This window comes from Ramularia collo-cygni, assembly GCF_900074925.1.
Source record: "Ramularia collo-cygni strain URUG2 genome assembly, contig: RCC_scaffold21, whole genome shotgun sequence".
In the NCBI taxonomy this organism is placed as follows: Eukaryota; Fungi; Ascomycota; class Dothideomycetes; order Mycosphaerellales; family Mycosphaerellaceae; genus Ramularia; species Ramularia collo-cygni.
Window position 1 is genome coordinate 75,857 of NW_019716275.1, and position 24,925 is coordinate 100,781.

A 24,925-nucleotide genomic window follows, 5' to 3' on the forward strand; every position below is an offset into this window, starting at 1 on the left:
ATCATGCGAATCGTCCTCACCGTCGGCCAGGTATTTGGTCAGGTAGCCAACCTCTGCTTCGTTGCGGCGATCTGCAATCGCGTCGTTGACGACAGATATCTCGGACCTCTATTGGCTTGCCTTTTATGGGTTTCGGCAATAATTTCAATCGTCCTGGTAGCTCTACCAAAGATGTTCCTGGCAAGTACCGCTGTTGTGAGGGGGAAGGGGAAGTCAGCGGATTGATTGACTGACAGGATCTCAACAGAGTGTAGACATCTCCCGCTTCGTCCCACCCTCTCTTCAAACCTTCCTCGAGCTCAGTATCGCCGTACGATACTCCTGGCCAATCTACCGCGCCTCTACAAAATCACTCGGCTGGCGGGTCTCGATAATCACAGGCGTGGTCTCCCACTTGATGGTCATCTTGCCCCTGTGGGTGTGGACTGGTCTTGAAGGACAAGCAACGCGCGCGATGAAAATCTGTCAGCTTCTCCAGGCATTGGCACATGGGTTTCCCGCCTCATTCTGGCCACCGACTTGGTATATGCGTCGTCGGGAGCAATGTACAGTCGAGTTTATTTGGTGTCCGGTGCTTCATTTAGTAATCCAGGCTCCTGTTCTTTCCATAGATACTCTCGATGGCTAGTGCCTCGATGATAGTTGAGAATCATAGTGTAATGTTTATATGACGGACCTCAAGCGACAGCAACATCCTTCTCCTGCGCCTGAAAGCCGTCCGAAGAACAGCTTTATTCCGAATCCTTTCCGTAAAGTCCCACCTTCTCTTTGACACCCACAACAATTGAAGACATCAAAGCAGCAAAAGTCGTTGATGGAAGGCGACCCGATATGCAGCGCTGTCGATATGAGAAAATCATCAACAAGAGCAGCTTCCCCGACTGCTCTCTCCATCGAATGACCAGTCACTCTGCTGGTAGCAAAGGTTCTAGCAGCTCCAGAATCGTCGACCCTGTAGGGAGCAAGAATGTAAGCAATGTGAAGAGGACTGAGGGTATCTTGTCCCCCCCCCCCCCCCGAATGATCCTCACATCAACATCTTCGGACTGATGTGACTCGCAATTCGCTGTACACGCGGGAAAGGAGTGCTGCATCGCAACCTTTAGGCAGTATCTCAATTCCCACCAATTGGGGGCAAAAGGGACTTGGATTTCGATACTGATTATGGGATCTGCGGTCCCACAAGACGACAGTAACAATCAAACACTATTCCGCTCCTGTGGACCAAAGCGTCACCGTCTCGTCACTGCAGGTCACGACCTTTTGCCCGTTCGGCGAGATTGCCAACACTAGATTACGTGGTGATGCGGACTTCTCAAAAATGTGAGGATTTGGATGGAACACTCCGGTCTCCGTATCCCAAAGGCTCAAGCCTCGGCTAAGTGTCCCTAAAAGCAGCCGCGTCCCGTCTGGCGAGAAAGATAGCACAGAAACATACCCGGAGTAGGAGAGGCGCTTGACCACCGCCCGGCTCGGCAGATCCCAGACCATGACCTCACCTATTCCACGCGATGCTACCCGCTGCCCGTCCGGCGAGAGTGCCATAGCGGAGAAGCCGGAACTATCCCCCAAGTCTTCAAGTTGACCAACACATGCTCCAGTGTCTACATTCCAGAGCCTGATCATTTCGCCGCTGCAAGACCTCAGCTTCGGGTCCTGTGATAGCAGTAGCCGTCCGTCTGGGGAGAAGACCAATCCACCATGGAGGGTGTCCCCAGGACTCTGAAACCGCTTCCACTCTGCCCCAGTCGCCACGTTCCAGAGCTTGATCGTATCGTAATACTTCCCCCCAGACGCCAGCCACCGCCCGTCCGGCGAGAACGCCGCGGTACAGATTTTTCGATGGCCTTCAAGCTGACGCACCTCGACCCAGGGGCGTGTAGCACTGTCAATGTCGTATAACGAGGAATCCTGTGTCGTTGGTATCAATTCAAAGCCTGTCTTATTCGAGGTCATCGTTTCCGATGAGTCTTGTACCAGATCTGATGATGGCGAGCGGAATACAGTCTCGTACCCACTGTCTTGTACATTCCGGCCCGCAGATGTAGAAGTCTTGGGAGGAGTTGATTCTCCAACCGGCTCGTCAGMCTTGCGCAAAGTTGCAACGCCCTCATGACCTCGTGTGCTGAAGCTCGCAGATTCAGAAGTTCCAGCAAGAAGGGGCCTCTGAGACGGCTCATCGATCTTATCGAAGAATGAAGCATCTTCGTCATCTTTTCGATCCCAGCTCGCAGAAGCACGGCTGTCTACAGGGAGAGATCTCTGCGATGGGCCATCAGCCTTGCTGGAGCTTTCTGCTGCCATTGGCCACTGGTGTCGTCTACTGAATCCGGCACCTGGTCGCGCATCAGGTGAAGGATTCATGCAACTGTGGATCCAGGCAATTCCAGATCCGCTGATCTTCTTTGCCTCCAAAGCTTCCCGTGGAAATATCGACTTGCCTCGGACATACTTCTTCAAGGGCCGGAGGTCCCCGGCTTCGAAGGGGAGCTGAGCAGTTAACATTTGGTAAGTAATCACTCCCAGGGCCCAGATATCCACGGCATTGTTGTACGATGGTCGAGACTCGTCGTCGGAATCATCGTCTTCCAAAAGTCCGCTCACCTCGGGCGCCATGTACCCATATGTGCCTGCTGCCGTGCGAAGTGATGTAAGACCTTCCGCGACTCTTTTGCTGAGGCCGAAATCGGATATCTTTATGTGCCAACGTGGGCCGTTGTTGAACACCAGAAGGTTCTATTGAGGGATTGTCGGATTAGCTTCACCATGCGACATTCTCAACTCGTTCACGTACCGCAGGCTTCAGATCTCTATGAGCATAGCTCAAGGTATGCATACAAGCCAAACCCTCGAGTACTTGAGAGACGATCAGCTGCATTTCGGTCTCAGGCATACAATGTCCGACGTATTGCTGGAGGTCCCCGCTGTCGACGTATTCCATGGCGATGCAGACGCTATGGGTGGTATCGAACCAGCCCAGAGACTTGACGAAGCTCTGCTGATACTATCGCATCCATGGTCAGCCCAGGGTTGGTATTGCGTKAAGTGCACTCGATACCTTTACCTGAGAGAAGCGTGCCATGGCCTCCAACTCTTTGCTGTAGTCGAATCCGCCAGTCCTCTGCTTCTGAATGATCTTCACGGCTCTCAATGCTCCAATCTCCCGCCCCTCGGTGCACACCTCGCGATAAACCTCGCCGAAGCCCCCCTGGCCAAGTTTCCGCTCTCTCCTCCATACCGATACTGCGCCGTTTAGAGTATGCCTCGTACAGATGGCGTTCGATTCTTCTTTGACTTGGGCATCAAGTCGAGTGAGCTRGACAACATCTGCAGCGCGTGACATGGCAACTCCCAGGATATTGACACGAAAAGATCGGAAGCCAGGAAAATACTGCTCAAAGAATAGAGGCTTGTGCCTGCTAGCTCCAGCAGGCGAGTGGCTTGCATTGAAGCGGCATGCATGTGCATATGCAGGCCTCCGACCCACGTTTTGCCCAGTGTCTAGACTCTAGACTCCACGGCCATGTGGCACATGGCCAGGCCGTTCTAACGCGCAGAACGAGAAGACGAGAAGACGAGAGATGAAAATGAGATAGATGGTTGTGGATGGTGGATAAAGCGTGTTGTTGATGTAATGTACAGAGCCCTTAATGAAGTAAGAACAGGGCAGCTGTGATACACGCTTACTCCACCACTCCTTCCTCTACGAGAAACGAAAAGCGGAGGCCATGCATGCTGCGCTATGTCATGCGGCTTGGGGAGGTCGAGATGAGGTGGGAACGCTAGACCGAGGAGGTAGTCTTAGTCTTGGTTCTAGCTTGTTCTAAACATGGAAGCCGTTGCATGCTCAGCCTTCAACAATCTCTCCTTCTCTCCCATCCTACACAATCTAGACGTTGCTATCACGGAAGGGTGACTACATCGGCATGGCACTGGTCATGCCATGTGTCTCATCGTAGGGCATGAATCTGTCCTTTTTATTTTTCCCCAGTCTCCTTTCTTTTCGCTCTTCACTGCTGCAAGGCCATTTGAGTATACCTCCATTCACCCCCAGCTGACACCAGTCCCCACCACAAGATGGACATTGCAGGTGTCGTTCTGGCAGTGCTCAGGTATAGATCCGATATACACATTCACATACTCGCTAACCACATAGCAAAACTAGTGAGGGAGACAGGTTGGTCGCCCTCGTCATCACGCTAAAAGACGCAAGAAGTGAGATTGAGGACCGGGTCGCAAAGATTCAATCGCACTGGGTACGGACGCAAGCCCAACTTGACTTCGCAAAGCGCGCTTGGATCGGGCTCTCCAAAGATCATCGAACAATCCAACTCAGCACCCTGAAGCGTCTACAAAGCAAAGTAGAGTCGGCGGAACACCGCATCCAAGGACTGATTGGCAAGCAAACCCGAGCTACAGCCACTCCTGACCAAAAGCTGAAGATCAAACGCATGAAATACCTCTTTGTCAAGCCGTGTCTTGACTCGGTCATCGACGACCTTGTCCAATGGCAAACGTTGTACGATCCAACGTTTTATCTGATGATGAAGATTGCGAGCCCCATCATCGATGCTGAGCTACAAAGAAAGGACCCGGGTGCTTCTCGGGAGGCAAACTGCTGTGCTGCGATCAGCAAGAAAGGTCCGGAGCGTCCTTAGTAAAGGTGATGGTGAAGATACTCATGTTTTCCTCCCTTCAGATGGCCTCGAAGGGACGAAAACTTCAAGGATCTCGTACTCAAAAGCTACACTGGCTTCCCGCTCGGACTCGAGTACCCCATACCTCGTCGACTCGATTCCATGCCCAAGTTACGCATACGCAGGCATCATGACAAAGGATATCCGCCGCTTAGCAAGCAAGTTGCGCGCGGTAGATCCAGCTACTTTCGGGATGCTAAAGTGCCTTGGAGTGGTCAAATGGCCTCCTAAGAGCAATGGTCGTATCACATCATTCGAGATGATTTTCGAAACACCTTCCACTCACAAACCACGTACACTACGGAAAAATCTCATCACCCCAGCAACACCACTCTTTGACAGACCGCGTCAATATCGYAAAACGGCTAGCATCATCAGTCAACTTTGTACACACTCTCGATTTCGTCCACAAAAGTATCCGTCCGGAGAACCTCATAAGCTTTGAGAGTGCAACCTCATCCAACATTGGTAGTTTCCACCTCATAGGCTTCGAGCAAGTCCGTAGTGAAGACGGCAGAACGTACCTCCGCGGTTCTGAGAATTGGGAGCAAAACATCTACAAACATCCAAATAGACAAGGTGCACATCTAGAGGAAAGGTACAGCATGCAACATGACATCTACAGTCTGGGAGTATGCCTGCTGGAGATCGGACTATGGAGCTCCTTTGTCAAGTACGGCGACGGCGATGTTGTCCTAGGTCCCGGAGACGTCCTGGGGTTGACTTCAAGCGATCTGTGTCAAGCTACTCCAATCTCGATGAAACATCATCTTGTTGAACTTGCGAAGAGCAGATTACCGGCCGCGCTTGGAAATGTGTATACCGAAGTGGTCCTAAGTTGTCTTACCTGCTTGGATGCCGATAGCGAGGACTTTGAGGAGATTGGCGATGATGAAGATGTCGATGGCGTCTTTGTAGGAGTCAAGTTTATTGAGAGGGTACGTGGACCTCTAACTCACTTGACCGCTGAAGCGCATCTACTGACTATGTTCATTAGGTTTTGTTCAAGCTGAACGAGATCAATGTGTAGTAGGTAGGTAGCTAGTCACACGACGCCCGAGCCGTTCAGATGAGGCTCCCCGGAAACATCATTTGCACTGACCTGCACCGATTTTATGACTATTCCCTTAATATAGCCTCTGCTTCTGAATGTAACAGAAACCTCACCATCAGTAAACGTGCTCGCCAGACTGCCGAGAAACTCTATCTAGGGGCGTCTATCGTTGAAGAAGAAAGCTCATATTACCCGTTCGGTATGAGGCCAATGACCTTGTAAGTCTATTTCGACATTCAATTCCCGGCATAAATCATTCATTCATTCATAGCTCCTGTAGAACCAATCCTCGGGAAGTTCTTCGGGGCTCATGCAACTATGAAAACCATACTAGATGTACGTGGAAACCAGGTAATGATAGTTACTTGCCCTCAAAATATCGACTTTAATGTTCCAACTCCGTTCCATGATTCTCTCGTTGAGACTATTCGCTTCCTGCTCGAACTCATTCAAGTCGATATCGCTGCATCGCGTCAATGGTAACGTCCAAATAGACGTCTTCTCTTGCGGCGGCTTGCGAAGCTGCCGCTGAACCTTTAACGGCGGATCCATAGGAGCACTCACTTCTGCGAATACGCACGTAGCCAACAATGCTCTACCGACCAGACGATGTGAAGCTGTGGGTCTTATGTGAGATTTATTGATGTTCACCGTGCTGTCTTTACTTTCTTTTCTCGATCCTCATCAAGTGAAGCCACCACAAATGCTTATTCTTGTACATAGCTCGCTGTCATGCTGATTTATTCTCTATTGCTCTAGTTTTAAAATCATGTATTCCAAGCAGCAGAACACAAAATTCCATCGCCCTTACCACCATCCAAATCCATCACGTCCACTCCACATCTTCCCGCCCCAATCAAAATCATCTCTTCACCACCTTCTTCCCCTTAGGCACTCTAAAAATCCAATAAAAAACCACAGCCACACAACAATTAAAACCAACAAACCCACAAAAAATCCCCCAATCCCTCCACCTCTCCTCATAAACAATCCCAGAACCCCCCAAAAAATCACTCGTATTATCCATCCGACAATACTCACACATCATCTCCTCCTCCTTCCCGGAAAAACCTCCAGGATTTCTCACGTACCCGCCAGCAGTAGAAATATATTCCCGGAGGTACTCCCCACAAGTCTGATTCTCAGGAGCAAAGAATCGTTGAAATTCATCTTCAACACATTGAACCGGTGCGGCGCCTAATGTTGCGGAAAGTAAACTCGAGACGAGATAGGTGAATGGATTGATTCTGTACATGAAAATCCAGAAACGAGGTAGAGCGTCTGGTCCGGAGAGGATACCGCAGAATGCGTACACTGGAGGAAGTTACAAATCAGCGAAAAAAAGTCACAAGATGACGACGATGGAATTTTTGGGGGGGTATGGAATTTATTAACTTACACATGATACCCAATAAAGTAGCGATTGCGGATGCGATTTCCTCGGATTCGATTCCTGCGATGAGCATATGGCCGAAACTGCTTGCGAAAAGAAATCCCGTTTCGAGAATTAGAAAGGTGAGGAGACCTCTTGAGGTGACGGTGTTTGTGAAGGTTGCGTTGCGGTATAGGCCGATGGGATAGTACCACACGAAGAATGAGAATATTGCCATGATCTGGATATTCATTCATTCATTCAGTCAGCTTTTTGTCTGGTCGGTAACAAGAGTGGTTTGTTGTGAATAGGAGGAGGATGAAACGGACCGTATTCCAGCTCAATTCAACGATAATGTTTGAAATGACAAATGCCTGCCATGCATATGTTCTGGATTGCCGTTCCCGAGCTTCAAACATGGTCCTCTGTTCTACGAATGTAGGTAGAGTGTGGGTGACCAGCATGATGAAGACGAAGAGGAAGACGAAGACGCCAAGCATTTGATTTTGTAGACCTTGAATGCTGTTTGATTCGTTGAAAAAGGAGAATCCAATGAAAAGAGCCTGGCAAGTACTGTTTGTTAGCTGAYGTTGTATTGTGAGGCTGATGGTAGTGTGTACTGACGTTGAAGATGCACAAGACTGCTTTGGCGAAAATGTAAGATGGGGTTCGCCAATACTGCTGGAACACGCGGATTCCGACCTGTATCAGCTGAGTAGTTATAGGAGCAGCATATGGTTGATAGCTGGAGGTGTCAGAGTCGACCGCACTCGAAGTCTGAGTTGCCAGAGCTCGAAAGTTGGCGATTTGTTCCTTCACAGCCTGGTGCTCGAAACTGGCTCTCCAAGTCGCAGGCCAGTCGATCTCACTTCGTGCTCCTGGTGCTGCTCCAATAACCTCGAGCATATGTTCGGCTGGGTTCATTCCCGCTGGGCATGCCGGACCTCCATGGCTCTGGAAATAATCAAGTAATGTCTTTGAATTCTTTCCAATCTCACCAAAGTAAACGGTTCTACCCCCTTTAGCTAGAAGCAAGAGTCGATCAAATCTTTGGAATAACATAGCTGATGGTTGATGGATTGTGCAAAGAACCGCTTGTCCATTCTTCGTGAGTTTCTCCATAATGTCGCAGATCGTCCAGGATGTCTGGCTATCAAGGCCAGAAGTTGGTTCGTCTAGAAACAGGAGGAGCTTTGGTCTTGCAGCTAACTCCACTCCAATCGTCAGGCGTTTCCGCTGCTCGACATTCAGGCCCTCTCCAGGAGTTCCCACAATGGCTTCTGCATATAGGGTCATGTCAAGCAGGTCAATAACGTGTTCGACGTATTGTAGCTTTTCTTGATGGGAGTACTCCGCCGATTGTCTCAAGAGCGCACTGAATTGTAATGCCTCACGAACGGTGCTGGTAGCGAGATGCAAGTCTTGTTGTTGAACATACCCAGTCTTTCTCTGAAAAGATCCATCACGCTCGCGACCGTCAACAAGCATGCTGCCACTAATGACCCCCATTGTGGTTCTGCTGGCAAGAACATCCAGGAGAGACGTCTTTCCCGCACCGCTGACTCCCTGATATATACGATTAGTGATATGTAACGACTAGTCCATGTGGTGCTTACCATCAAAGCTGTCAAAGTACCGGGCTTGATCCACCCGTCTACGTGATCCAGGATAGACCGCTCCTCGCCTTTGATAGATACTCGATAGCACAAATCCTCCCAGTGGAAGATGGAAGATTGTTTCTCGATCATCTGAGAGAGATTTGGAGTGTCGCCTTGACTTGATGATACAGGTCGACTGAGCTTGCCCTTCTCCTCATCGATGGCGGTGGACGTCTGATGACTTGTTGGAATTTTCCCACGCCGGAAGACGAGCACTTCTCCTTTGGAGCGTTCAGAAGCAACGACCTCCGACATCCAAAGTTGTAGAGCGTAGAGTGCTATCGTCATGCCGAGAATGATGGCAAAGTTTCGCCACTTGTGGCTTGGATCGTAGGTAAAGGCCGTTTTAATGTATGCGGCTCCGCTGACCGTGGAATTCCCAGGAATGGATCCCTTTTCGATGCAAACTCGCTGGCTGGGCGTGACATTCATGTAGGAGGGTCCTGATGGAACAAACGTCGCGCAGGGGAACACTCTCCCATCGAACTCGTTAATCATACAGGACTCGAAGCCGTAGGCGATTGGATTTAACCAGCGAATCCAAGAGATCCAGCCTCGCATATAGTCGATTGGTAGCACAAATCCCGAGTATAGCACCAGCATAAGAAGTACCACAGACGCAGGAGCAAGAGCCTGGGCTATAGTTTTGGTCATCGACGCGAAGAGACGAAAGAAGGCACTCATCTAGAGAAGTGTAAGTAATCTGCAAGCATTATAGGTTCGCCATCTGGAACTCACGGCCAAAGTCATAGTAAACGAGAGCAGGAGAAAGAAAAAGAAGGGTCCCGGCTCGCGTCTTAGATTGGCCATGAAATACAAGGTCATGTTGATAGCCACAGAGTTCATCATTTTATTGGGCAAGTCGACAATGATCGAGGCCAGAGACTCTGCGCTTGGATGATACAGCGCATATCGATTGTGTTTCTCGACAATCTTTCGTTTGGCGTAAAGGGACATGATCTCGGTGAAACTTCCAAAGCCGTTTACGAGGACTGTGATGAAGATGACGGCTCCACGAGAGTAAAAGGAAGATGTCGTCGAAGACAGATTGTAGAAAACGCTCGCCAAGATCAACGACTCGAAGAAGTTGGTGATGAACATGGTGATCAGGATGAAGGGATTGTTTTGCAACTTTTTCAGTTCTCTCCACATGCAGAGTTTGACCTGGCCCCAGTAAGACAGCGTGAATGGTGATCTTCTTCGTTGAAGAGGGGACTTTTCGGCCTTTCGTGCAGTTGCAAATGCTTGAGCGTCGGTACCTTGGAAAGGATGTTGCTTCCAGTAATCGGCAATGTCTTCCAGCAGCTGACGCCTCTCTTGGCTATTCCGCCAATGTTGAGCGAATTCCTGCGCTGTTCTGGGAGTTGTATCCTCCCACCCAGCACGTACACGACGTTCTGCTGCACTCGTCATGCTGGTGAGGAAGTCGGGAGTCGTCTGACCGTCTGCACACTCAAAGCCCAGTGATTCAAAGTATTGCTTGGCGGTATCGATTCGCCCAAAGTAGATCTGCTCCCCTTCATACAGGACCGTGACTTTATCGAAAAGCTGGAACGCGGCCTCTGGAGATWGATACAGCGCAACACAAGCAGTGGTTCCAAAAACATCACACTGAGTGCGAAGCGTGCGGCAAAACTCGATAGCGTTGGCTGAGTCCAGGCCGCGGGTACTGTTATCCCAGCATTGAAGGGGCGCATATGACAATGCTGCCTCTGCGATGGTGACCCGCTTTCGTTCGCCGCCGCTCACTCCTCGGACAAAGTCGTTACCGACACGTGTGTGACAAGTATGACTGATACCGAGCATGGCCATCATGACATCACGAAGGTGAGATGCATACAAGTCCGGCGATATGCCTCCAGGGATTTGCTGCGGAGTTCGAGCCCTAGCCGCAAAGTAGAGTGTGTCTGCGACAGTGAGCTCCGGGAAATGGTTGTCGACTTCGGCCGTGTAGATTGCTTCACCTCTATACGCCGTTGTCATCTGAGCGGCGCTGATGCCGTGGTAGTTGATTTCCGAGGCGGAATCGATGGAGACCCCTTGCGTCTCGCCGGCGATGGTTCGCAGCAAGGTTGTGCATCCACTTCCGGGCGGTCCAAGTACACATAACTGTTCGCCTGGCAGAACCAGTCCAGCGAAGTCATGGAGGATGGCGATTTCGCTCTGGCCTCTTCCAAATGCTGATGGAATCTTCAGCACGGCATTTCCCACACTGCTCTGGAAATCACTGGGAGTTCCAACGCCTCCAACGGAAAGGTTTCGAAAAGCGACACCAGCGGCTCTTGCAGGTAAGCTACCATTGGCGATATGCCGAGCATGATAGAATGCTTTGGCCCATTCTCGAGCTTGGAAGGATTCGCTATGGGGGTCCAAAGGGCCACCTGACTGTGACCAGAATGGTGCGTGTGTATAGGTGGTACCAGATTGCGAAGTCAGTTTGCGGGCCAAGTTGATAACCTCCTGTTCACGCTCAATCTCCTCCAAGGCCTTTGAACCCTTCTCCTCGGCAGCCTTCAGGCTTGTTGAAGAGCTAGTAGCATGGCTCTCGTTCGTCACATCCAGCTCTGTAGTGGGTACCATATCGAGTCGAATGCCGTGTCAGTAGCACATACAGTCGCAGTAAAGAGGGCCTTGAAGTAACGAAATTGCTTGGATAGGTGCATGGGAATTCCATCGGTACATTGTTGTTATATGCGTCTTGCCAATGCTGCAAAAGGCTGTGCTCTGGGCACTGSGGACCTGCGGAGGCTCCGACAAGTGGACCCATCTCTAGTCTTAATGCAGGAGGTAACATCAATGTCTACATTCACAGGACACAGGCGAAGTGATGTGTCTTTGAACTTGTTTATCTCGGCGCTCCGAGCGGTCTGGGGTCAGGGGCTTGGCTTCGGACTCTCGGGATCCCGAAGCGCCGCCAAATGGTCGCTCCTTCGCTCAGTCTTCCATCCAATCCTGCAGTTCCCAGGTCCCGTCATCTTCGAGAAGTGTCCTTCTCACCATCACATTGACTGACAACCCCTGATGATGAGCTCGCCCCTTGAAATGGAGATTGAGGAGGCACAAGCGACTGCACCCTCACCCGGCCAAGGGCTCAGACCTAGCTTTGCAGTCGGTCGTACCTTGTTATCCCTACATCTTCCAGGCTTTGTTGACTCCTTCGCAGTGCGACCATTGTCGCGTGAGAAAGGTGGGTGCATTTCGACTTTCATCAAGATCAAGATCAAGATCAAGATCAAGATCAAGATCAACAAAGTTGATGTCATGGTGTAGGTGAGGTGTGATGGGCAAGATCCATGTCAGCCCTGCATTTCAGCGAAGAAGAAGGATTGCACTCGCCAACGGGTGATGAAACCTCGTGAAAAGAGGCAGAAATTACTAGTATCCGCACAATAGTCAGTCATGACAGTGTTGTAGTATCATCACCAATAGCTAATAAAATCGGGTAGTGAGAAGAAGATCGACCAGATGGAAGAGCGTCTTGACCAGCTCGTGAGTTTACTGGCGGAGCAGAGCAAGGCGCGACATCATGCCGCAACTTCTCCACAAGGTACAGTCGCCATGTCTCCAAGTGTTGGCACACCCACAAGCTGGTCTCGAGAGCTAGAACCCACATTCGAGGGAGAGTCATCTATGTTGGCACATTCTCGCTCCGTCAACGAACTGGTTGAGAAGACAATCAACCAGACTCGCTCTGCGGAGCCCCCTGTGGATTGTAACGAGACGCGCGCTGCTTTGACTCAGCTCATTTCGTCTCTCAAACCAAAGCATGAGCCGCAGGATGCTTGGTTCGATGATGCTACTCTTGCGCCTCCACCACCGCCACGCACTGAATTGCCGCCCTTTACAATTGTAGCTGCATTGCTCAAGGCCGAGAGAGGTACGAATAAACTAACGGGCATGGCGGTATAAGCACTAACGAACACATAGAATCCCCTCGCTACTCTCTCTGCTCTTGGTTCAACAAAAGTATCACCATAGAAGCGCTCACCCAACACTGCGTGGATGTTTATTTTGCACCAACGTACAGTCATTCACAGCTTATCATTGCAACTTCGCACCTGATGTGGCTTTTATTGGCAGATGGTGGTACCCCGCGTGAGAGCTCGCAGAGGGAGATTTATCATATCAATGGACATCTCTGCCGAATGGCGTTGGAGACGACCCTGGCCAGCCTCCCATTCCACATGCCTGCTACAAAGGAAACCGCGTATGCCATGTTTCTCGGTGTGGGTGTACATCCATTCCATCCACTGAGAACCTCATTTGTTGACCTTCACAGGCACTTCATGCAATAACAAGTATGAAGCCCGCTCTTGTGAGTTGTCCTCGTATAGATTGAACAAGTTGTTTGGCTTGCTAACGCTCACAGGCATGGACGCTGATCAGCAAGGCATCCGAGATTTGTCAATCTCTCGGTTTTCATCGGTGCTCCACCATGAAATCAGATGATGGGCGAGTCGCTCAACAGAAAATGTCGATATTTTGGTGGGTTTACATTATGGACAAGGGACTCTCCCTCCGTCTGGGCAGGGTTTCCAATCTGAATGATTGCGACATCGACGTTGCTACAACATTCACCTCGGATCCGCAGTCGGATCTTGCAGGTGTCGTACAATACTTTGTATTGTCGATAGCCGTTGCACGGATTCAGGGGAAAGTGTACGAACGATTGTACAGTGCTGCATCTTTGGCAGTAGCGCCGCATGAATGCGAGGCACGAGTTTTCGAACTCGTAGAAGAACTTTCCGTTCTTCAAGACCTTCTCACCAAAAGTCGGGTATGCTGTTCGGGGGGATGCCCAGCTTGTTCAAGGTTCTGTCAAAATCTAACAGCGAGACAGATCGAATTGCTGCAGAGTGTTGGGTCGCAAGTGCGCGAGAGTGCCGTTCTTCAAGGAGACGAGGTCGCATTACTGTCTCTGACTACGCTGGTCTATCGCAGCTTGACACCCCTGGACGGCTTCACGTTTGATAGGCGATGCACCGAAACAGCGAGATCAGCCCTGCAATGTCACGTGCAGTACATGGCCAGCTTGGACGTTGCCGCTTTAGAGGAGTATGTGAATTGGTAAGTACACTCCATTACTTTCGACGTCTTCCATTCTTGACTGACTTCACTTCAAGGGCCATCCTCTACACACCATTCATCCCTGTAATCGTCATCTTTTGCAACGCCATTGAAACGGTCGACTTGGATGACCTCCAACGCTTGCAGAGCTTTGTAGCTTCCTTCGAACCTACGAGGTGCAATTCTCCAACAATCCAAAGGCTTCACGATAGATTCTTGACGCTTCACGAAATCGCCAGTCGTATCATTGAACTTCGTCGAACACAAAGCAGGAGCGACGAATCCGGAAAATCCACTCGATCAGGGGATACTATACTTCTGGAAGCTAACACCGGCCAAGCCCTACCACCATCAGGCGATCAAGATGTCTCAAATCCTGCTCGTGTTGCTACTACTACTCGAGACTTTCTCGATCCTGCGTACAACGAGGCTTGGTTTCGGGATTACCAGCAGATGCTTGATCAGCTCAAGGAAGACGACCTGTTCCTCTTTGGCACTAATATACTCTAGATGTATGGAGTCATTGTCATGAGTATCTATCTATCCATGGATGCATCATCTTTCATGCCTGAATTGCGGTATTGATGGCGTCTTACATCGTTGGCAATCTCCGACAAGATCAGTGGCCGTGGATCACTTGTGAATGTAGATCAGTTGTAGAGGCCCTTGAGATCATACCGTCCCACTTGGTTGGTGGTGTAGGAGGTAAACCAAACCGCATCTCCCGGGCCATAGTTCACAGCGACGTCAACAGCCGGTTGAAGCCCACCGAGAAGGCCCGTGAAACCTTCCTTACCCAAGCCGACAGGAAGGGTTACGTAGTCGAACTCGAGGGTGTGGGTGTTAAGTCGCGACAAGACATTTCCTGTGAATGCGCTATACCACACACCACCTTTGGAATCAATGGTATTCTCAGCTCCGATAAGAGCGGTCTGATTGGTATGGTAGAGGTCGATTTTATTGGTTTCCATGTTAATGCGACCGATACCATTGCCGGTGAATAGGGCAAAGTAGACGTAGCCGTCACATTCGGCGCGAACGACGGTAGGAAATTGAGCGGGCTCCGGGAGAGGGAATTCGTCTATGGACTTGGTCTTAGGGTCAAAGACGAGGATCTTATTCGCGACGAATTCCGCGAGGTAGACTTTCTCGTTGGAAGCGACGATTAATCCGAGTGGGAAGGACGCCGGTGTGGGAATGTTATAGGTCGTAAAAGTCTCGGTTTCGTAGGAAAAGATTGCAAAGGTATTCCCGCTTGTTGCCGTTACGTACATGCCGTCCTTGGCGCTATACAAGTCGTTGAATGGTTGTAGGTTTCCAAGTAGGTTGGCGTTCGGATCTTGGAAGATGTCCATTTTCTTTGTGGTGGGATTAATGCGGACGAGTTGGTTCCGTAGACCGTTCGCGGCGTAGAGATTACCATCTGCGCCATGTCTGATTGCACAGCTCAAGACCGTGCGATCCGTAATGTCTTTGAGAATTCCCGGAAGTGGGATGATGGTAGGTGATAGGGGCGTGGTGAAAGGTATGGGATATTCGTCGATGTGGCCGGTAGTAGGGTCGATGCGGAAGATGATGTTCTTCAGCATGCTCTGTGAGATGTACGCGTCAAGATCCGGATCGAGGAACACAAGGTAAAAGAGCATACCTGGCCCCAGAGAGCATTGTCTGGGCCGACTTCCAAATCGCAGGGAGCTTGCAATGGGGTGGGCAGGTCGTACAGCGTGAAGCGGTCACTTATGGCGCGATCTTCTAACAATGGAGCAGCCAGGACATGGCGTACGATCAGAGCCGAGAACGGCAACAGCGCAGTGAAGGCGAACATTGTGGGCGGGTGGAGGATGTGGTGTTGTAAGAGTTTGTTGCAGTCACATTCCCACAACCGWTGATGGTGTAGGGAGATCTCGGACCGGGGTCGTCGTCTACTTGTATAAACGTTACTTTGTCGACGCCGCAGACGACTGAGGTTCGCCTAGTGCCACTATATTGGCCGTGAACGAGCGTATTCTGTGGTTCACGACGACGATCTCGACGACCTGGATGCGGGGCCCGCCATGAGTTGGCGGGGATGGCGTCGACGATCATGCTGTGGTTGTAGTAATGATCGACACGTATTTGTCTTTGAAAGGTTGCGGTTCCGCTGCTTGATGGAAGCTTGGCGAGTTGCGGTTCCGCATGGAAGACATCGCCTCTCAATTGGCTGCCATGAGAGCAATCAGCATCTGGGGCATCTTCCCTTCCATCCCGCAGGAAAGCGACTGCCGTGTGCATCTCGACGCCGATTTCGCCCCTAGCTCACAACTTGGAGCCACTTCTGATAGACTGTTGCACAGCCGTCAAGGGTGTCTTGGAGCAGCTTTTGTGGGCATATCGAAACGAGGCACATGCCAGGCGTGTAATGAATGCAGACGAACATGTAATTCGAATCTCAGCAACCGCTTTCATGATACTGCTCGTCGGTTYGAGCTAAAGGCCCTTCTCAGATGCCGTCTATTGTAGATAATCGCCATTGGTCTCCCGGTGAATGAAATCGAACAGCGGTTTCCCGCTGAACCAGCCCGCGAGTGTGCTGCCGACCGTACGGTAAGTGTAAGCAGCCTCCTCATCACCAATCTTGATGGGTCTCTCGCCTGGTAATGCCGCTGCTTCGGCCATTAATTGCGACTGGCAGCATTTTTCCAGCGACACGAACCAGAAGATGGTCTGCCAAAGTTGTCAGCGTCCGTAAACTGTCCTGCGTCGGAGTCTCGATCACCTCTTCAACGCTTTTACCAACGGTAAGTAGCCCATGATTTTGTAGTAGCCCGGCCTTTTTATTTCCCAGACACTGAGCAATGTCCTTTCCCTCCTTCTCGGCAAGCACTACGCCGTTGAAACTGTCAAAGACTACGTGGTCGTTATAGAACGCGCACGAGTCTTGGGTAAGGGTATCGATCTCCCGTCCTAACGAGCACCACGTCCGTCCGTAGATGGAGTGGCTGTGCGCCGCACAAATAACATCTGGCCGAGCAGCGTGGATTGCCGAGTGGATCATAAACGCGGCGGTATTAAGTAGCCGGCACTCTCCGCCGTCGAAAACCTCGCCGGCGTGGTTAACAAGGATCAGGTCGGATTTCTTCATAAGAGAAAACGCCACCCCGAAGGGATTTACCCAGAAGCAATCCGGATCGACTGGGTCTCGGAGGGTGATATGACCAGCGACGCCCTCGTCAAATCCGAACTTGCCAAAGATACGCCATGCTGCGGCAAGTCTACCTTTCAAATACTCGCGCTCTTTGAACTTGTCCTCGAATGTCGGAGGTCTACAAGGAGTTTGGTGAGAATCTGTATGGGTTGAGAGGACGAGGGGATAAAGTACCCTGGAAACTTGGGCATTGCGTTCTCTGCGATGCTCTTCCGAATACCTGGCTCCAGCGGCACGATTCCATCGTTCACTGGGACCATGCGACCATCGGAGGTCTTGGCCGAAATCTCATTTCCGGATTGGGGTGCCATTGTTGCTGTGTGTACGTGTGTGCGTATGTCTTGGGGAGCTCTCGAGGCGGAACTTGACTGTCATGCCATGATGGAAGGGGTCAGATCGGATCCGTGGTCCAGAGCCCAGGACCGCATCGCCGGATATTGATCAACAACTGTGCTCTCACTATTCGCTTCGTTCTTGCAGTACTCTTGCTGAAAATTGAGTTCGGATCAGCAAATCCCCAAGCTTTGAAGCCAAGGTAGCAACGCGTTGTCGAAACCTGGCAGCTTGCGGAACCGCATTCTTCTCGACAGGAAAAGATCTTGCTGCTTTTAGCTAGGACAGAGCGTCATGTATACATGTTGTTGGTCTCTTATCGCCACTTTGGTTCTCGGCAGCTTTTCGAGAATGACGAGGAAGTCACATGGTCAATCTTGGTGAGGAGCGGAGTACCCACGCCAAGGTAAAATTGGATGACATCCAAGAAGACGACTACCCATGTGTTCTTTCGTTAAACGGTTGTGGTTGAATGGATTTACTTGATAGCTAAGTTATACGGTAGTAAGCTAGATACGGAGGTCGGAATTAAAAGTTAGTATAAGGCGTTCCGAATAGGTCTAAATTAGTACGTATCTATATAATAGTTCTTCGACTAATTTTAAGGTCGTCCGTAATACGAACTAGCCTTTAGTTGGTCTCCTTTAGATAGTAGACTAGCTTCTCTAACTTGGAAGTAGGTAACTTGTATAGTATCTTACGGTAATTTTAAGCTATTCGTAGCGTAATTTAAGTATATAGTTATAGTATTATAGAGTATATAGTATAATTAGCTAGATTCGAGATAAAGCCGGAGAGCGGAGGTCCGATAGGACTATTTACTCCAAAACACGTATAACCTTACCTACGTTTCGTTTCTTTTCGTTACGCTTGCTTGCTTTATTTAGTCTTCTCCTCCCCTCTCTTCCCCCATAACTCAACTGATCCACTCCAAGATGGCTTTGGTTGGCTCGTTGTGCTTCTGCACCGACTGCGGTAATCTCCTCGATCGTCCTACTACTCTGCAGCAAAAGATACATCGCTTGCGACTTGTGCGGAGCGCGTAACGACAGTCCGGAATTCCTCCCTCTCCCATCGTAGCTGCTTACCATAATTTAGACAAATGGCCGGCAAGGCAGGTAACGCACTCCCGACCCGAGGAATTTCCGTCCGCATTGCAACGAAGACTGCGAACACACACCCAACAGGYTCCACAAGGAATGGAGGGAGGTAGGGACTAGGATACGCGAAACCTGCCCCAAGTGTTCCAACGAGGAGATGGTCTTTACCGAGGCACAGCTGCGCAGCGCAGACGAAGGAACAACAATCTTTTACCGTTGCACGAAGTGCAACTTTCGATACAACTCCAACAATTAGCCTCCTCGCATGGCTTGGGAAGAGGAACAGTAGTAGCATGTCCGGGATTTGATGCTGCTCATTTCTCTCGCTGCGCCCTCTTCGCACCACGCTTGGACCGTACTGAACAACGTGCATCCTTCAACGCCCATTCTATCAAAACTACACCCGATGCTGGAATGCCAGCGGCACGAATTGAGATTGTAAGAATGTTTGGTTAGGGATAAAGGGAAGGGAGATTTGTTGAACATGAACGGCAAGATCTTGCTGGCGTTTATGAATCGAAATCTACAAAGACAGAGGCGCCGCCAAACCGGCCGCACGCAAGTGTATAAACGAATGGACGAGAGGAGCGCCTTGAATGGGGGACTCGCGATGCATCAAATTCTCCAAGCGTATGTATGTTATAGACATAAGCGTAGGGAGTCTAGAGGCCTACTATGCGAGGCTTCCCCTCAACTTATATAATCGAGGAGTAGGAAACAGGCAAATAGGCTACGCTTTCGATTAGTATATTCTAATCTTTAATATGTCTAGTCGTCGTAGTTTTAGGCGAAAAGGGGCGCGATAGATATAATTTACAACTTCCTACGCCTACTACGGGAAACTACGGGCCCATCTTAATAGATGTAGCAGGCATGAAGTAGCTGGGTGCCGGGTGGAAGGGATCATAAAGGAGTTCAACTCTTGCTTACTCATCGCACATCGTACCAATGTCTGTACAACCAGGCACCTTCTTCATTGGTCTAGTGGTCATGAGTGAGTTCCACACCACACCTCACCTTCTACATCATCGTACTGACCCCCTTCTCGTTTCCGCTTGTCAAAAAATGCCAAGGCGTTTAACAAGCGCGGGAGACCTGGGTTCGATTCCCAGATGGAGAGCGTCATGCATTCATCCTTTTTTGTCGATTCCCAGACGGGGAAGCTATTCTTTTGGAATGGAGACTTTTTGCACAGGTCAAGTACGCTTCACGGATAGCATGTAAGAGCGGGGCTGAGATATTATTGCCCTAGTCGATTAACAAGAGCGGGAGACCTTGTTGATTCTTTTTTAGCGACTCCAGACGGAGAGATATCTTTTTTCGTTTGGAAAGGATACTTTTTGTTTCCCGGCAATGATTCACAAGCGCAGGAGGCCGTGACTAAGTTAGCATCTACAGTAATTGCCCAAAGATTAATCCTAACAAATTCGCAGTGGGTTCGATTCCCAGAGCATCTTCAGCTTCGGCTGCATCCTTTTTAGCTTTCAAGCATTCATATTGTCTTTTGCAGTATAGTACGCACACAGCTCAAGACATGGTTGATTTAGTGACGCCCCCTTTTTTGGAAGGGGCGAAAATGTCGAGTGAATGAATCGGCCCACGGGGCAACCACCAGCAAAAGTGTCTCAGGTATCTCTGCATGCATCTGAAACATCAATCGTTGTAAACGAAGTGTGGTTCATTCCGCCATGTATCCATTTATCCGCTCGTTTGCCTGATCGAAGGGCGTTCAGCTCGAAGCCAGAGTCGACAACGCGTAGGACTAACTGAACAAACAAAATTGGAACATCATAGATCTCCCGAGATAGTAGAAGCATGTGCTCTCTCACAACCTCTGGTTTGCTCCGTCGAACTGGCGAAAAAGCTCGCTCTCTACTCTTCAGGTTCCGATCTCAGTTCATGTTAATCTTCGCGTCCTTCTTTCAAAACTTTCTTCATTTCTCTTCCAAATCCACGAACGCTACATCCACACTCTTTCTACCACCACGGAAAACGTCATTTGTCGATCGTTGGACTCACAAAAATAGCCCGTATGGCATGATAGATGCAAACTTACCTTCTCTACCGAGAGTAGTCGTTTCTTCTCGAAGCATTATGACTTATCATTTCTACAAAGACGGCCAGAAGTGGTATCATACTAATCGAAATTTTCGAACCTTGAGGAKATATCTGAAAGCTCTAGCTAGCCTTACAGTCGGAGATGATGAGACAGATTACCACATACGACATCGAGGCCAAAGCTAAAACGTCCACAGACGCCTCTGCGCTGTTCCAAGATTGTGACGCATTCTGGATGACCAAGGTCCAGAAGCTATAAGCGTAATTAGACTCGGATTGAAATATGTAACCTTGCTTGCTTGGAAGACTAAAGGGTCACAAGTATCCTGCCCTCCTCTCTAGTCATGAGCCGCTGGTCGAAAATTTCCAAGACCCCGATGTCAYCAGTCTTATACGCCTCTGTATAACTGGCCTACAGTCTTCGTACTTCAAAAGCGATGGAAGATCTTACATAAACAGCCAGTGGCAGCGAGAGAGTAGTCACCGAATATCTGATTGGCCAGGGGCAAAAATGGGCAAATGGAAGAGCATACTCACGACCTATCTGATTAAACCTCAACAATCAACATACTGACCCATCAAGCCAGTGACAAGAAAGAAGTCTTACATAATCTTTTTGGGATATGTATTATGCTGTTGTATCAAATTTGCCTCGTCTCACTTCATCAGCACTTTCTCCAACGCAACCCTTAGTAGTCGAGCAGCGTTTCCCGAACAAGTGTCAAACCTCCATGCCACAAAATGATCAGGTCGGACCAAGACCACCCCGGATTCTCTACAGCCTCTTACCCGCTGCCAGTCTCGATAACAATCCATGTACTCAAAACGGAATCCAATACTGTGACCCACCACTTCGGGAAACCCTGGCTGACCACTCACTGCTTCCGCAGCATCCAGCCAGCACTGTCCTCCAATTCCAGTCAGAACCGTGAAACGACCATGGCCGCACAGATCCAAAGATGATACTCTCGGTGACTGGCCACTCCTCGCGAGCCAGACGTGTGGGAGATGGAAGCCGGGATATGTTGAGATGGCGACTTCTTTCAGCAGATTCAGACCATCCAAGCTGGGTGGTAAATCTCCATCTTCGACCTTTGTGGCAGCTGAATTCGTGTAGATCTGGTTCATCTGTATTCCAAGAGCTTGAAGCTCAGCATCCGTCGCCTCGAACGCAGCTTCCAAACGTCTTCTCGCTTGCTCTCCACTTTCGTCTGGTCTTGTAAGCTCTTCAATAGCTTTCTCCCGGTCGAGTGGTGTCAATCCTAAAATGGCCCAGAGAGCTCGATGAGCTTTCATGCCTGTATTCGCACGATGGACTACTCCATCCCCAACAGGTTTCCTCTCCGTAGTGAGAGTCTCCAGAAGAGCTGGGCTTGCGTATCCTTTCAGAACATAGGCGAGCTTCCAAGCTAGATTGAAAGCGTCGGAGATGCAAGTGTTGGATCCGAGACCATTAATTGGAGGATGGCGATGGACTGCATCCCCTATACAGAGAATCCGTCCTTTTTGATACGTCCTCGCTACTTGATCGTTGATGTACCATCGGAAAGTCGACAAGATCCTAATGGGGAGTTCTCGATCCCCAATCATCTGATCTAGACGACTGAGAATTTGTTCCTCAGTTGGATCAACGATGGCTCCATCTTTTTGTGCGGGATGCATTGAAACGACCCATTCAGCTGTGGAAACGATCAGCTCGGCATCAAATCAGAAAGGTTGAAAAAGAAAGAAGAAAACTCACTCCAAGGCCTCACCATCCTGAAGTTCCCAATCGCAGACCACTCCGGTGCCTCGGTATTCWACACCCAATTCAAACTCCCCGGTCGATTTTCCATATACCTCGACAAATCCGCTTCGATATGCACATTAAACGCCGAGTTAATCGTCTTCCCAACCACTTCAATTCCTGCTCCATCGAGAACTTTGCTCCTCGCTCCATCTGCCCCGATGAGATATTCGCAGTGAATTTGATATTCCTCCCCATTATCCCTCTTCCGAATCCTCGCAACCACCCCTTTCCCTTCCCCCAAATCCTCGGCGGAAAGAAACTCATGCCCAAATCTAACCTCCGCCATTCCACCTTTCGTCGCCTGCTCAACAAGAACCGGCTCAAGATAACTTTGTGGTAAATCAGACATGGCACAAGGACTCGCATCTTCATACCTTCCCTTCTCACAGGGTTTATTCCCCCAAGCGTACATGCGACCATACTCCTCGCCGCTCAAAGAATTGCTCCAACTGGTATGTTGCATATGATGGGCGGGCGAAGCTAGAGTTTCCACGAGAGATTGAAGACCAGCGTCCCGGAGAACTTCCATGGCGCGTTGGTTGAAGATGTGGGCGCGGGGAGTGTTTGCTGTTGCTGCATGGCGGGAGAGAAAGATGGATTTGATGTTGAGTTTTCCTAGATGGAGGGCTAGAGTTGCTCCGCTGGGGCCGGCGCCGATGATCAGGACCGGTATGTTCTCTGTTTTGGAGGCCATGTTGCTGCAAGGTGCAAAAGGCCGATTGCAGTATGTTGAGTATTCCTCGGGATGGTAAAGAAGAATATGAGCTATGTAGCAATGGGAGACAAATCAAAGAAGACAATCGATCGATATATATTGATCTTTGTCGGGTCAGCGTCTTTCGAATCTTGTGCTTCACTGCAACAGAGGACCCTCTCCCATTAGCACGGGAACGCATCTTTGACCATGGACAAGAGTGGAGCGATTTCTCGTTAATCGGTCCTGTGGACCTGCATCACCCACCCACTAGTTGATGGTCGACTGCCGGTTGGCGCTCGAGGCCGGGATTTGGGATTTGGAGTAAGCCACTTTATCCGGGCCACCTTTTGCAGAGATGCTTCGTGGTATTCTCCACCTTGACGAATTGCATTCACGTTGATTGGAAGTGGCTTTTGCTAACAAACTTGGTCGCGAGAGAATATTGAAGCTCCGGATTTATGATGCAGAGGATGTGGTGCCTGGAGTGTAAGACCTGCTCGTCGGATTGCTGATATGCTGGTTGGTCATCATGGGCGTCATGAGACAGAAGTAACGTGAAGAGTTGGGCATTGAGGATACTCAAGTCACAGTACCAACCATATCACGGTGGAACCTTGTCATCACGCAAAACGGGGAAGCTGATTCATCAATTGAATTATCCAGGATTCAGCCAAGTAGCTCATTCAGAAGACTGGAGGAACAGGTGGACCCCAAACAGCCAAAGCTTCTGGTCCTGCTTGAACTTTTGCAATGGGCGTATCCTTATTAACCAAATCTCCATCTGCGTAGTGTTCGACGACAAACTTGCTTGGGTCGAACCAATAGTCAAACTAGATCACGGGAGAAATTCAGTGCTTGGAATCAGAGACCCATATCGTATGGCACAGATTGGTTCTGATTGTTGATGTGAACATATGAGGGCACATGACGACTTACAATTTGACTTCCCAAAACATGCTGAGAATCATGTTAGTTAGCATCATCGACATCATCTCAAGTGTATGTATGCATCAAACATACCCTTCCCACACCCCAACAAAGCTCATATCCCTTCTTAGCAAGAAACTCATGCCCCAGATGTTGCACGTCAAAATCATGCGTCTCAAATGCTGCATGCGCAACATTTACTTTCTGACCCGGCTTGACCTTTTTGAAGAAGAATGAATGATGATCCGTGTACTCCTCTCCTCGGTCGATGCGGAAGAAGCAGGTTATCGGGTTCTCCCCTCGATAGACGATGTCACTGGGGGTGAGGGACATGTTCGATGTATACCAATCATACATCTTCTCATAACTTCCCCCTTCTTCAGGATATGTGACGCCGTAATGTCCCCATCGGAAAACCGGAGCAGGACCGGGTTTGAAGCGTTGGAAACGACCCTTGCGAGGCTTCTCGTCCTCGAAATTAACAACAAGTTTTTCCAGAGCCATCGGTTCCTTGGACTTTTCCTGCCAGCCATGGATGAGATGTATGGAATGGCCAGCGGGGTCTTTTATTGTCACGACCTTGCCTCCGGCTGGGCCTTCAAGATCGCGAATTGGGCCTGTGGCGCTTGAGAGTCTTGCTGCTCGTTCGAGCTCCGAGCTGTTGTCGACGACATATGCTGCTCCGCCGAACCAACTTTCACCAGTCTCGGATTGGTGGGCGACCAGAACAAAAGGTTCCACGCCGTAGCCTTTGAAGTATATTGACTTGTTGGCCTCTTCCTTCGCTACTTTCATTCCAAAGTCGAGGTAGAATTGTTTAGCTTTGGCGAGATCCACATGGTGATAGATCACAAAGGCCGTTTTGAGCAGTTGAATGGGAGATTGAGCCATGTTTGATGTTCTGAATGGTGAGGATACTTGTGGGGGATGTTCATTTGATTGATATGCCTCAGATGACAACTTTCTCAATGCACAGCTTGGGTAGACGT

The 24,925-nt window shown here is 49.8% G+C and overlaps 9 protein-coding genes; 3 read left to right on the top strand and 6 right to left on the bottom strand.

The window, feature by feature from the left end:
* Positions 1 to 1,206: 1,206 nt before the first annotated feature.
* RCC_10112 (uncharacterized protein) lies at positions 1,207 to 3,343 on the bottom strand (the record flags this gene model as incomplete). XM_023775343.1 has 3 exons in its annotated part: positions 1,207 to 2,736; positions 2,795 to 3,004; positions 3,065 to 3,343. 3 exons carry the CDS (start codon positions 3,341 to 3,343, stop codon positions 1,207 to 1,209), a joined length of 2,019 nt encoding a protein of 672 aa, XP_023631111.1.
* Positions 3,344 to 4,077: 734 nt separating this feature from the next.
* Positions 4,078 to 4,658, top strand: RCC_10113 (uncharacterized protein; the record flags this gene model as incomplete). XM_023775344.1 has 2 exons in its annotated part: positions 4,078 to 4,112; positions 4,166 to 4,658. The coding sequence occupies 2 exons, from the start codon at positions 4,078 to 4,080 to the stop codon at positions 4,656 to 4,658; spliced, it is 528 nt and encodes a 175-aa protein (XP_023631112.1).
* A 644-nt stretch (positions 4,659 to 5,302) lies between these two features.
* Positions 5,303 to 5,727, top strand: RCC_10114 (uncharacterized protein; the record flags this gene model as incomplete). XM_023775345.1 has 2 exons in its annotated part: positions 5,303 to 5,635; positions 5,695 to 5,727. 2 exons carry the CDS (start codon positions 5,303 to 5,305, stop codon positions 5,725 to 5,727), a joined length of 366 nt encoding a protein of 121 aa, XP_023631113.1.
* Positions 5,728 to 6,613: 886 nt separating this feature from the next.
* On the bottom strand, positions 6,614 to 11,361 carry RCC_10115 (probable pleiotropic drug resistance proteins (PDR1-15), ABC superfamily; the record flags this gene model as incomplete). XM_023775346.1 has 6 exons in its annotated part: positions 6,614 to 7,065; positions 7,151 to 7,364; positions 7,453 to 7,686; positions 7,748 to 8,689; positions 8,740 to 9,465; positions 9,520 to 11,361. 6 exons carry the CDS (start codon positions 11,359 to 11,361, stop codon positions 6,614 to 6,616), a joined length of 4,410 nt encoding a protein of 1,469 aa, XP_023631114.1.
* Positions 11,362 to 11,805: 444 nt separating this feature from the next.
* RCC_10116 (uncharacterized protein) lies at positions 11,806 to 14,358 on the top strand (the record flags this gene model as incomplete). XM_023775347.1 has 9 exons in its annotated part: positions 11,806 to 11,889; positions 11,945 to 11,968; positions 12,052 to 12,173; positions 12,228 to 12,658; positions 12,709 to 13,007; positions 13,061 to 13,096; positions 13,151 to 13,558; positions 13,622 to 13,848; positions 13,905 to 14,358. The coding sequence occupies 9 exons, from the start codon at positions 11,806 to 11,808 to the stop codon at positions 14,356 to 14,358; spliced, it is 2,085 nt and encodes a 694-aa protein (XP_023631115.1).
* Positions 14,359 to 14,498: 140 nt separating this feature from the next.
* On the bottom strand, positions 14,499 to 15,673 carry RCC_10117 (uncharacterized protein; the record flags this gene model as incomplete). XM_023775348.1 has 2 exons in its annotated part: positions 14,499 to 15,440; positions 15,497 to 15,673. The coding sequence occupies 2 exons, from the start codon at positions 15,671 to 15,673 to the stop codon at positions 14,499 to 14,501; spliced, it is 1,119 nt and encodes a 372-aa protein (XP_023631116.1).
* A 665-nt stretch (positions 15,674 to 16,338) lies between these two features.
* Positions 16,339 to 17,343, bottom strand: RCC_10118 (probable class II aldolase/adducin domain protein; the record flags this gene model as incomplete). XM_023775349.1 has 3 exons in its annotated part: positions 16,339 to 16,551; positions 16,604 to 17,150; positions 17,207 to 17,343. 3 exons carry the CDS (start codon positions 17,341 to 17,343, stop codon positions 16,339 to 16,341), a joined length of 897 nt encoding a protein of 298 aa, XP_023631117.1.
* A 3,837-nt stretch (positions 17,344 to 21,180) lies between these two features.
* On the bottom strand, positions 21,181 to 23,006 carry RCC_10119 (related to 2,4-dichlorophenol 6-monooxygenase; the record flags this gene model as incomplete). XM_023775350.1 has 2 exons in its annotated part: positions 21,181 to 22,202; positions 22,265 to 23,006. 2 exons carry the CDS (start codon positions 23,004 to 23,006, stop codon positions 21,181 to 21,183), a joined length of 1,764 nt encoding a protein of 587 aa, XP_023631118.1.
* A 686-nt stretch (positions 23,007 to 23,692) lies between these two features.
* On the bottom strand, positions 23,693 to 24,827 carry RCC_10120 (related to 2,3-dihydroxybiphenyl-1,2-dioxygenase; the record flags this gene model as incomplete). XM_023775351.1 has 3 exons in its annotated part: positions 23,693 to 23,839; positions 23,946 to 23,966; positions 24,030 to 24,827. 3 exons carry the CDS (start codon positions 24,825 to 24,827, stop codon positions 23,693 to 23,695), a joined length of 966 nt encoding a protein of 321 aa, XP_023631119.1.
* Between the last annotated feature and the right edge of the window lie 98 nt (positions 24,828 to 24,925).